This window comes from Odocoileus virginianus, chromosome 30 (assembly GCF_023699985.2).
Source record: "Odocoileus virginianus isolate 20LAN1187 ecotype Illinois chromosome 30, Ovbor_1.2, whole genome shotgun sequence".
Classification (NCBI taxonomy): domain Eukaryota; kingdom Metazoa; phylum Chordata; class Mammalia; order Artiodactyla; family Cervidae; genus Odocoileus; species Odocoileus virginianus.
Window position 1 is genome coordinate 35,878,860 of NC_069703.1, and position 12,411 is coordinate 35,891,270.

A 12,411-nucleotide genomic window follows, 5' to 3' on the forward strand; every position below is an offset into this window, starting at 1 on the left:
CCACTGTCCTCAAGGACTTCAAATCCCAGTAGAATTTTTCCAGTTTGAAGACCACCCGCATCAAAAAGGTCCCAGTGCTTGTTAAAATGGCAATCTGTCCCTTCCCCTCCGGAGGAGAATCAGAGAATTGGGTAAAGCAGGTCTGGGAGTAGCGCCCAGGTGATTCTGATACACACTTCAGGTTTGCCAGGTGGATGGGGAAAGGAAATCACTTCGGGGAAGAGGAACCCTATGGATTAACGGCGTGAGAGTCCTTCGTAGCCTCGGGCAAAGGCGTTCAGTTCAAGACCTTAGGCTCTCCGCGGAGAGGGATCAAGGTCCGTGCTGTTTACTGCGGGCGGTGGGGGTAGGCACACTGTAGGGCCTTATAAATATTTGTTAATACGCTGGCTCCCAAGACAGAAGTGACGGGAGAGTCAAAAGGGAAAACGGAGAAGTCAGAGAGGAAGGATAAAACAGTGCTTCTAAGGGGATGAAAACTTTCTCCGAAGAGGCAGAAGGGAGCTCTGCCTAATTGAGGGTGTTGGGGGGAGGCGACTGCCGAGGGAAAGGGCGACGAGTGCTGGGGGGCTGCAGCAGACGGGAGAGGGCGGGAGATGCCTTCTCACTTCTCCAGGCCGGCCGAAGGCTGAGGTCACCTGGCGCAGCGCCAGTAGCAGCTGCGAGGACGCGCCCGCGCTTCGGCGGGAGGCGGTGTCAGGCGCTGGTCCCCGGGGGACCTTCCCCTCCGCCCCACCTCGGGAGGCGAGGCTCGGAGTCCCGCCCTCCGCTCGCCCAAGCCCAGACTTCTCTTGGTCCCCACCGGCGCCACGCCCCTGAGCCGAGGTCAAGCCGCCTCAACAGCCTCCAGGGGCCAGAGCCATCCTTCTGCCGCCAACCCCCCGCCCCACCTCAACACCCATTTGGCCGAGGCCACGCCCCCGAGCCCCGGCCCCTCACTTTTCCACTGGAGAGTCCTGAGACGCCAGCCCCGCCCCCAGCCGAGGCCCCGCCCCCGGCGCCCCGCCTCCGCGACTTGAAGGGGCCGGGGCTGCGGCCGCCTCAGAGTCGCGCGCGCGGGGCGTGGGGCGGTGCTGAGGAGACGAGCCTGAGGCACGGAGGCTGAGGCGAGCTAGACGCCAGGACAGCCCAGGGTGCTGCAGCGCGGCGGGAGCCCGTAGCCAGAGCAGTCCCGGAGCAGAAACAGCCGCCGCCGCCGTCCGCGGAGTCCAGCCGAACCGGCCATGGCGTTGTCGATGCCGCTGAACGGGTTGAAGGAGGAAGACAAAGAGCCCATCATCGAGCTTTTCGTCAAGGTGAGCGCTCGCCGCCGTCCCGTCCTCCCAGAGCCGACACCGCCCCCCACCCCCCACCCCGCCCTGCGCCCGCCGGGCCGCAGGGGGCGGCGGCCCTTGGGCGCTTCTCAGCCGCGGCGCCCCCACGCGGCGCAGGGCAAGCGGGCTGGAGGGGAGGTTTGCTCCCGCGCCCCCGGCCCATTGTCTTGGGCCCACCCGCGCCTTCCCGCCGCCGAGGCCGGTCGAGGGAGCCGGGGTGGGACCGGGATCCCAGAAAGCCAGCACTGCGGGGCGGAGAGGGAGGGCGGGCACCGCCTCCAGCCGCGGGGACCCCGGCGGATGCCTCACCATCGTCCCGCGTCCGGGTGGGGCGAGCTTCTCCCTCCACCCGCGCCGCCACCCCGGGGCCCCGGAGGCCCCAATTCCTGGGACCGGGGCGGGGGGTGGGTCCTGTCACCCCCCTCTCCCCAAGCCACCGCCGGGGCGCCCGACCCCACCCCACCTCAGCCCTCGGCTTTCTATCCAAGTCCACTCCCAGCCCGGGAGGCGAAGCCTCAGCGCTGTCGTGAGCTGAACTTGCTTGAATACTTTCTGAAAGAGCGTGTCACTCCCGGCTGTGGAAAACTGTAACTTTAACTTTCGATTCCATCTGAAAAAATATTTTAAAAAGAGCAGACATTCCTGGGCCTCCGGAAAAGACCGAGATTCCCAACTTGGGTTTTCCTGTCTTAGGTATTTTACCACCATCTGGTTTCTTGTTTCTCAAGCGCGAGTGTTTTGTATGATGCAACATTTTGGCTGCTCCCCTCGGTGTTGCTGCCTCGGGAAAGATTATGTGCCCTTTTGTTTTGAAAGAAAAACTGATGAGGAAAGAATTCGTAACTTGTTTGGGCTTTAAAGGGTTGATTTTTTTCCCCCCTTCTTGTCTCTTCAGTTTTTATATCTTGGAACTACCATGTTTGTTGACAAGTACTACCTCTAGCCCTTTACTTTTTTCTTCAGTATTTTTCGTTTTTGCAAAGGAGAAAGATAGAAGTTATGAACATCTGGATCCAACTGCCTCTCTCAAAACTTCTTTAAAACCCTCGAGATTTTCTTTCTTAGTCACTTACTTAAGCCAGCTCTCAGATTTAAGCTCTTAGTTGGAGAATTTAACAGAAATCCAGAACAATTTTGTTCATTTCCTGAGTTTTTCTTCTAAAGTACAGAAGGCATTTGGGGGTGTGTTTGAGACATGGAAGGAAGAAATGCTCTGCAAATGATGGGAACAGTGTTTTAAGATTTCTTTCAGTTATCAGTTTTAGAAGCAGTTTGATTCAGGGAACTGAAACAGCGGACTGGTATAGAACCCGCAGAGTATCTTCAAAGAGTCTCAGTTATTTATAGTGGCAAATATAGTAATTTGAGATGCAGAGAATGTAGGAAGAAATCTGAAATAAGAAAAAGGAAGAGGCCTGGAAGGCAGCATGGAGAAGGGAGAGGGGTGGGTCAGAGAGAAGTATTCAAAAAATTTCACTGAGCCAAGGAATAGGAAGGAATTTCCATAAATTCAAAAACAGTGTATCTACTGAAAACCTAAAAAAAAAGTTACTTAAACCTTACTTTAGAAGTATCATTAAATTTACAGTCAGATAAAGGTGCTATCAGTAGTGGCCTTTCAGCATTGTACTGGAGGTCTAGCCAATACAATAAGACAAGAAAAAGAAATAAAGGATATGAATTACAGGCAAGGAGATCAGTGCTTAATTCCCTATTGCTATTAATTTAACTCTTCAGTTAGGAGAGAGATGTGGTGCCTTGTTTCCAAGACTTGAGTCACTTGTATACATCCCTTCTTAATTTTCTGTATATTTCTTGAATTGGTCTTACTTACTAAATCCAGCTCAATTTTTAAAAAGCATAAACACACTGCCCTAAGCAATAATGCTTGTGAAACTGGATTAGGTGTGGTGATTGTATTTCTTATGTGCATAACTATCAAAATAAATGTTTGTGAGCTATTTAAAAGCATCCTGCTTATCAATAGTTGTAAGCCTCTGTCACTGGGCTTGGTGGCAAAGAACCAGGTTCAAGTCATAGTTCTGTGTTCACTGGCTAGTTTAACCTGGGCAGGTTATTTTCCCTCTCTGAGACTTGTTTTCCTCTTTATGAAGTAAGAGGTGAAATGTTTTCTGCTGCCCCATGATTCTGCATAGGCAAAACTTTGTACTGATATAAATCAGGATAGCTGTTTCAAAGAGGGAAAAGGGGACAGGTAAGTTGTGGTAAAGAGTATTCTTGATTACCAAAATCTATGGGTGGGAAATGCCAATGGGGAAAATACTCTTGTAAATAAAATTATTTTGAGAGCAGCAAAGGGGTGGTGACTGGTTGTCCAGTGCGGTGTATTAAACATCTGAGTTTGTAGCAGGAAACTGTTACCTACACCTAAAGGAAGTGAATATAAACATGCTACCTGTTTAGGTAGCATTAAATTTTATGGAAATAGGCTAGGACCTTACGAGCTAGTGTGACTAGACTCACTGCTACATTTTTTTCCCCTTGTGAGTGGTGTTTTTGGAGTTGTCTGTTCATGAGCCCAGTGAATTCTCATTGCCTGTATAACAGCAGTGCTCCATTTTTGTTTGTTTACCCCAGCATGTACAGGATGGGGGGTACCCTCCCAACAGTGAAAGAGGCCTACAAAGGCAGTCATCCTCAAGAGTTAGGATGCCCTCTTTTTCCTACTGTAAGGGGCCTGGTATGGATTTTGATACACTAGTCCTACTTGGGGACCACTGATTAGTAGGGTGAATTTCAAGCCCTTTAGCAAGGTCATAAACTCTCTTATCTTCTGCCAGGCTTCTAATCCAATTTGTCCACTTAATAATTGTGAGTCCCAGACACATTGCTTAAACCTCTCTATGGCTCATCTGCATAGGTGAGATATTATTAGACCAACCTCATGGGATTAAATTAGTTAATAGATATGGTGATAATAAGCTTAGAACAATGCCTAGTTCTAAGATACTGGAAGTAAATAAATAAGTAAATAAATGCTAGTAGTGTGTCATTTTGTATACACTTATTTGTATATACATCTTCCCTACTTGAAAGGCAATAAGTTTCTTGATGGTAAGGTCTGTGTATTGTTCTGAGTGAGTACCTAGGATGGTACCAAATAGTTGGAATGAGATTGTTTCCTTTCTGAGCATTTTGGTGTCGATATGTGTTTGACATGCTTTGGAATTGAGGGCTACTTACTTTTTAGATCCTGATGGTCTGTGTCCCAAACCTCAGTCCTTCATTTGTTCAACTTTGCTTACCCTCCAGCCTCCAAAACTGTGTGGTTTTATCTATTTTACCTTCCATTTTTGGTACTTATAGTATGTTCATGTATCTGCCATATATTTTCCACCAGTATTTCTTTTTTGTTACATTCAAAATTTGAAAACCCAGATTTCTGTATGCGGTAAAAGTAAATACTGTGTTGAACAACAAAATGAGAGAAGTTGAGAAGAGTCTGAATCTTTGGATTTTTCCTTTGCTTCTATATCCCTAACTCCTATTGATTCCCCTGCTGCCCTCTGGCCCCACCCCGTGCTAGAATCTTTGGTATGATGTGATGGTGTTCCTGATCTTGGGGAGGAGGATTCCCTTTGCAGAATTTACTTTTATTGGCTGGAATGTAAAGTCGTTGGTGTTGCCATTTTGAACTGGGACACTCACTATTGGCTGTCATTCCTAAACTGCTAGAATTGGAGTGGTGTAAAAAGTTAATCTGGTGCAGAGTGGCTTAACACACAAGAATGATTGTTTCTTTTGAGGTATTTGGCAGAATTTTTAATGTGCGTGAACCCTGACTGCTTGGAGCCAGACTGCATGGCTTGAATCTGGCTTCTAGAAGTGTGTCAGGGAAGTTTCTTAAGTTCTTAGTACCTCAGTTTCTTGACCTCTAATATTGAGATGATGATAACAGCACAATTTTATGGGGCTGCTGAGGGGATTAATTGGTGATCTATGTGTATTAATTACGGTAATCTAAGCTTCTGTAATAAGTACTGTTATCTACCCCAAACAGTGGTTCAAACAAAATGGAAGTTAATTTCCTTTCTCACCTGGCAACCCAGGCAGGGTGTTCTCAATGTTGACGGCTTTCCTCCTTAGAGTCATTTAGGGATCAAAGCACTTTTCAGCTTCTTTTCCCACCAGCCCCCATGGCATTGTCCTCTCAGTTGGCCGAGCTGGTAACTGAGAAATCCTGGTTGCAGCAGTTGGTGAAGAGTATGGAGGAGGCTCATCATAAGGGCACCAGCCTAGAACTTCTACCTGTCACTTCCTTTCATTCTCCACTGGGGAGAACTATAATCACATCATTTCATCTAACTGCAAGGAATGCTGGGAAATATGATCCAGCCATATATCTTCCTATGTAAAGTATTAGGAATAGTGCTTGGCACACAGTAGAACAGTGGACACCTATTTTTGTTCTTGATAATATATTTTTCTTCTTTTTTTGGCTGTGTTGTGTGGCTTTGTAGGATCTTATTTCCCACCAGGGATTAAACCCAGGCCATCGTCAGTGAAAGTAGAGTCCTAACCACTGGATTTCCAGGAAATTCCCAATAGTGTATTATTCATAAGTACGAGCTTCATTAATTGGATTCAGGGGATTTTGTAAATCCCTAAAATTACATCTAAAATTCTATATGAATCTCTTTTTCTGGGAATTAGGAACCATTGTTCTAAAAAGTATATGGTGGCATTCTGATTGTTGAGTATTAATTCATATAAGAAAGATATAGAAGAAAAGTTTGACCTAGATGATCCCTAAAGTCACTTCCATTTGTTATCTGTGATTTAAAGCATTTATTGGAAAGAAGTAAGTGACTAAAACTGAGTTAGGTGTTATGGGAAATATAAGAAATTATTAAACATTTTCTATTTTTAGGTTTATAAATTTATTGAAAAGAAAACAACAATACAGGGTAGTACATGCTTAACGAGTCAACTGTGGTTCACATTAAGCTGGGCCAGGACAGATGGGTAAAGGCAGAGAAGTAAGCTTTGACTTGACTTTGAAAAAATAGCTATCGTAAGGGAATTGGGAATAGCCAAAAATGGGAATGTTAGGGGGGTGTGTGTGTGTGTGTGTGTGTGTTTTATAATTTTATTTATTTATTTTGGCTGTGCTAGATCTTTGCTACTGCGAGGGCTTTTCTCTTGTTGCTGTTTGCGAACTTCTTATTTCGGTGAAGGCTTCTCTTGTTGCAGAGCACAGGTTCTAGTACATGCAGGCTTCAGTAGTTGCAACTCCCATCCTCAAGAGCACAGGCTCAATAGTCGTGGGATAGGGACTTAATTGCTCTGCATCATGTGGGATCGACCTTGGACCAACCCAAGTCTCCTGCATTGACAGGTGGATTCTTTACCACTGAGCCACCAGGGAAGCCGTGGGAATGTTAGTTTTGACATCACTTGTAAACTCATTATGCAGGAAACAGTAGATAGATGATACTTTCAGAAGAAGAAGGAACCAGCAATGTTCCAAACTCATAGTGCCAGGGAGACAAGTTATTTAAAAGTTGAGAATGAGACTTTCAAAACCTAAGTTTGAGTCTCATTGTTTTCCCAATACTTCTCTACTTTTTTGATTGCTGTCTATTCATCAGCTTCTCATCTGCATTTGGAGAGGTGCAAATGGATTATGGGCAGGCTCGCAGCTATCTTTTTTTTTTTTATTGTATAATGTGGGAGTTCTTTATGTTTTGTTTTGAGGGCAGGCTTTTTAAACACAGACAAATGAAATTAATTTTCTATAGGCAGTGATGCTGAGAACTTTGTTTTAATAACTGAACAAAAACTAACCCAACATCAAGACAGTGTTACCTTGGATGAATTGCTTTGACATTTGAGGTTTTTAGAGGGGAAAATTCAGGAGATAGAAATGAATGTAAAAATGTGAAGTTAATGGCAACTCTGTTTTATTATGTTTTGTCTGAGCTGTTCCTGAAGACTTAACAGTGCAGTTCTTGGCAAAGGCCAAGGTGATAACTTGATTAAATGTAAAATTCTGAGAGAAAGGAACCCCAAATGGGTAACAGATGGGAGGATTCTGAGACAAGGTGACTGAAAACATGAAAAGTCTAACATGAAGGAAGGAGATTGGTGGGAGGGATAAATTATGAGTTAGAGGTTAACACATACACACTACTATATATAAAGTAGATAACCAACAAGGATCTACTCTATAGCACAGGGACCTATACTCAATATTTTGTAACACCCATAAAGAAAAAGAATCTGAGAAAGAGACTGTGTGTGTATAACTGTACACCTGAAACACAACATTCTAAGTCAACTGTATGTCAATTAAAAAAAGTCTAATGGTATGAATAATAATAGGAAAGAGCAATGCCGAGGACCTGGCTGTCACTAAACTGACTAAGTTAACTAAACTCTAAGTTAGAGTTGGTTTGGAAGGGTGCTTACAGAGATGCCTGAAAGCCAGTAAAATGATGGTGAGCAAGACTTTCCCATTTCCTGTTTCATTGGCAGTGTGGAACCTCAGTGTTCTTATGTCTCCTGACTAGGGAATTAGTGAGTCCGTAAAAGGGAAATTTGTTAGCCAGGCTGAAGAGTGTGATTAAGGCAGATTTCAATCAAGTAGGGGAGTAAGTTAGGATGGGTTTGCCCACTGTATAGGTTTTTGTAGAAAATGGAAAGGGAGTTTCTGAAGGAAAGTAACAGTAAGGTCATGAATGCAAACTGTCCAAGTTTGATTTACTAGAAATCTAAATTTAATTCAGAGATCAGTTTGTGAATTCTTTTAGAAGTTTTAATCCTTTTGTCTTTTTGGTAACTTGACTTTATCCCTCGGTACTCAGTACCAAGAAATGGTATACAGAATATCAGTTAGTCTTATTTGATTTGTTATTTTCCTTTATTTAAAATATAAAACCAGGAAACTATATTAGTATAAATTGATGAAAATAACAACTTAATGTAGATGAATGAGACTATATTTGAAAGGTGTACCAAAGATGGTCTAGGGGTATTTTAATATTTTGAAGAGGTAGTAAATTAGAATCAGGGCCAGGTATTGACCCTCAGAGATATATTTTGTTTTATAGATTTTTTTTTTTTTTTTTTGCTGCTTTGCTTAGAGCTGAAATACAGTATGACTCTGGGCAAGAGGTGTAATAGTTTCTTACTTTTTTTGTAATAAAATTATTACTTCCAACTTTACAGGTGAAATAATTTATTTTTATGGAAATAATTAAGTTTTCATTATAACAGAATTGTAAAAATATCAATCATCTGTAATAATTTAAGTATTAAATTTTACCATCATGTAGCATAGCTATTTATTTTTATGTGTGAGAGAAGGAAAATGGAGAATCTGAATAAATATTAGAGACTACAAAAGCAATTAGCTGAAAGTTGAAGTAATTAAGAACTTTTAAGAATATGTGAGTTCTGTGTATGTTTCCTTAGTTAACAACCTATTGCTTTATTATGGAGGTAGAGACCAGGTGGTAGATTGCTAGAGTGAAAGTTCATTTAAAGCTAAAGACAACCCAATTAGTCTGCTGTGCTATTTAGGAAAATGGAAGAGTGGTAGCTATGAGCCAGACTACATAGACTAATTGAAAGAAAAGAAGAGAGACTTAAACGAAGTTTTAGCCTTGAATATACATATGCCCTAGACTTAACTGAAAAATTTGCAGAGGTATAAACTTATGAAGAGTGTGAAGTTTTGTATTATTTTATTCTGTAGGTTACAGAATATATTAGTTAACATGTGAAATGAAAGACTCTTAGTCGTGTTCGACTCTTTGTGACCCCATGGTCTATACAGTCCATGGAATTCTCCTGGCCAGAATACTGGGGTGGGTAGCCTTCCCCTTTTCCAGGGGATCTTCCCAACCCAGAGATTGAACCCAGGTCTCCCACAGCGCAGGCAGATTCTTTACCAGCTGAGCCACAAACGAAGCCCAAGAATACTGGAGTGGGTAGCCTATCCTGTCTCCAGCGGATCTTCCTGACCCAGGAATTGAACTGGGATCTCATGCATTGCAGGTGGATTCTTTACCAACTGAGCTATCAGGGAAGTCCATATTAGTTAACATAGGGATCTAAATTTTTGATTTATAGGTATTGAGGGCTTGTTGATCTGCATTAAATCAAGTAAAAACTAACGCTAGCCATCAATAACAGACTTTACTGACATTTTTACTTTTCAGCAGGACCCTTGATTGCAAAGGTATCTAAAAAAAAAGGACTCAGCATCAGTGGTATCTAACCTTAGTCTGTTTTAATTTAAATATTGGCCCTAAATTTGAAAAATAATGTCAGTTTTCTTCTGCTTCCTAGTATATTCATATGTACATATTATGCTTTTAAAAAAATGTTTCTAAAACAAATGTTTCTTTCTAGTTATAAAACCAACAGTTATTTACTGTAGACAACCTGGGAAACACAGAAAAGCATTATAAAATAAAATTACTTTTGTCTCTCTTTTCTTAAAATGACTACTGTTGCTATTTTGTTATATGTTCTAATCTCATTCAGAAACTTGCATGAATTATTGGTGACAGTTTATGTATAATGTTTTAATGTTCTTCATGCAGAATACTTGGAAGAATGAAAAGTAAAACCCAATCTAAAGTAACATATACTGAGTTAAGTGAGTTGGTTTAAAGAAAATTAACTTCATTTAAGTTTAACCAGAGAAACTCAGATTGAATTTGGATTTATTTTCCTAATGGCACTAAAAGAACATTGACCCTGTTTGATCTTTGCAGGAAGAAGGGAAGCTTTTATGTTGTGAAATCTGCCAACACGTATAATTGCTCTTAGTATAGATATTGTTTAAATGGTTTGAAGGTAGGCCCTCCTCTGTGCTCTTTGGGATATCCATTTTAAAAAGTCTTTTTTTTTTTTTTAGGTATTTTCCCCCTCAAGTTCTATCTATTAATAGTAGGTTGCAGTATGCCCATTTTATAGTTGGAGGATATAAGATGTAGTCTTTGTTTAGGAACAATCAAGCACACTATAGGGATCATAATAGAAGCAAACATTGAATACTTTCCATGCACCAAGTGCTAGAAAGATAAAGGAATAAGAACAGTTTCCTTTGTCTTCAAGGAACTCGCAAAACAGTTTAATGGACAGAGGGTGAGTAAATGAGCTGTGTTTGATGATGTCATTTTCCACATAATACAGTCACTTTTTGTCTCATGTGCTTTTTAAAATCCAGTTGAATTAAGGTCTTAAGACACAATTTATGTGGCAACCTAAATGACATAATTGACTTAAGAGATGAGTGAAATATTTATGTTGTATTCTAACAGATGAAGGGTAGTTGGTATTACTGAATCTACCAGGTATTGTATATTATTAGTTTGAAGAAACTTTCATCCTTTCCTTCAATAATTGTGTTATATTCTGTGATTTTGCCTGAAATAAAACTGATACTTTAGTCATAAATTTTAAAAGGATCCTGCTTTCTCTAGCTGTTTATTGAATTAGATACAAACTCCATGATCTAGCATTTGTAGTCTTTCAGATCATGATCCCAACGTGTTTTCAGTCTTATCCCCCCACTGCAGCTGCAGATATGTTATGTTCTAGCTAGATTGGTCCTTAACATGCCCTGTACTTCTCTGCCTTCATAGAAGATTTTTGCTCTTGTTTCTTTCATCTGAAATATGCTAGCCTCTCCCCCTACCTCCACTTTCTGCCTGCTGCAATAATATTTGTTATTTTCTCAATCAGTCATTTAACAAGTAACTGTGATACTGTTCTATGGACTTGGATATACCAAAGAACATTATGGCATTCATATTCAGTTGAGGGAGGCATGTAGTAAATGGATGTCTACTAGTGATAAGTACTGTGAAGAAAAATGAAGTGTAGGGTAAGGAGTATACAGAATGATAGCTGTGTTCTTTTTGATTTAACAGGACATTTAATAGAATCTTTAGCTCTGCAGAAAGTAGCAAATAGGGGGGTGAGGGCAGAAGCAAGGAGACTAAGTAGTGGACTGTCTATAATTCAGGCAAGAAATGGTGGTGGCTTGGGCTAAGGTAAGAAGTAGTCTAATTCTGGATATATTTCTAAGATGGAGGTCACAGGATTTCCTGATGGATTGGATGAGGAATTTGAGAGAAGGAGAAGTCGAAGATGATACTGAGATTTTTTTTTTTTTTTTTTTATAACTAGAATGATGGAGTTGCTATTAGCCAAGATGGGAAATGCTTTGGGAAGGGATAGTTCTGATGGAGAGATCAGGAATTTTGTTTTTGATATGTTAAATTTGAATATTTTAAGACCTCATAGAACGTGTTGTCTAGTGAAAGAGGCTTCTGTAAAAGAAATACACAGACATGGTATATAATTACATTAAGGACAAGAACAGGGATTCTGAGAAAGAATGACAGGAAACCAGTTTAGATGGAAGCTTAATGGGAGCTTCTCTGAGTAAACAACTTGTAGGATGAATAGTAATTAGGGGAAGAATGAGAGGAAGATCATTCTAGGCTGGAGGAACTGGCATATGTAAAGGCTGGAAATACTCAATGGAGGTATTCAACAAATTGAGACTGTGTTTGGAATAGAGAGAACAAGACTGAGGTGCAGAGTGAGAAATAGACAGGCCACATCATGGAGGTCCTTGTGTGTCTTGTGAGTTTTATCCTTAGTAAAATGGCAGTGTCATGATTTAATCTGTGTTTTAGGATGAGTAGTCTAGCCATTCTGTGGCAAGAGTGGAAACAGGGAACACTACTTGCAGGTTGTTGTGATGGACAAAGATGGTGGTGGTGGTGGCTTGAATTAGGATGGCGATGGAGAGAATAGAATGGATTTGAGATAAATTTTGGAAGTGGAGTACATAAGAAAGTGCTGAAGAAGGAGTTCTGTGAGACGACGAGGACATCTTAGTAGAATCACTGGTTGATAGTGGTCCCTTTCATGAGAAGGAGAAGGAGCAGTGTTCAGGTTTTGACTTGTTGAGTTTGAGATGACTGAGATGTCAAGCGGACATTTCTAGTAGAAAGTTGGATGTACAGACCCAATGCTCGGAAAGAAGTCTCAGGAGGGTAGGGAAATTTGGGACTTGTGTGTGTGTGTGTATGTACTTTATTTGTTTATG

The 12,411-nt window shown here is 41.7% G+C and overlaps 1 protein-coding gene across 1 annotated transcript in view; it reads left to right on the forward strand.

The window, feature by feature from the left end:
* Window positions 1–879: 879 nt before the first annotated feature.
* CLIC4 (chloride intracellular channel 4) overlaps window positions 880–12,411 on the forward strand; it is a 69,033-nt gene continuing 57,501 nt past the window's right edge. The window contains exon 1 of the mRNA XM_070458451.1: window positions 880–1,295. Coding sequence (XP_070314552.1) covers window positions 1,224–1,295 — 72 coding nt within the window. The 5' untranslated portion in view covers window positions 880–1,223. The remainder of the gene's footprint in view (window positions 1,296–12,411) is intronic.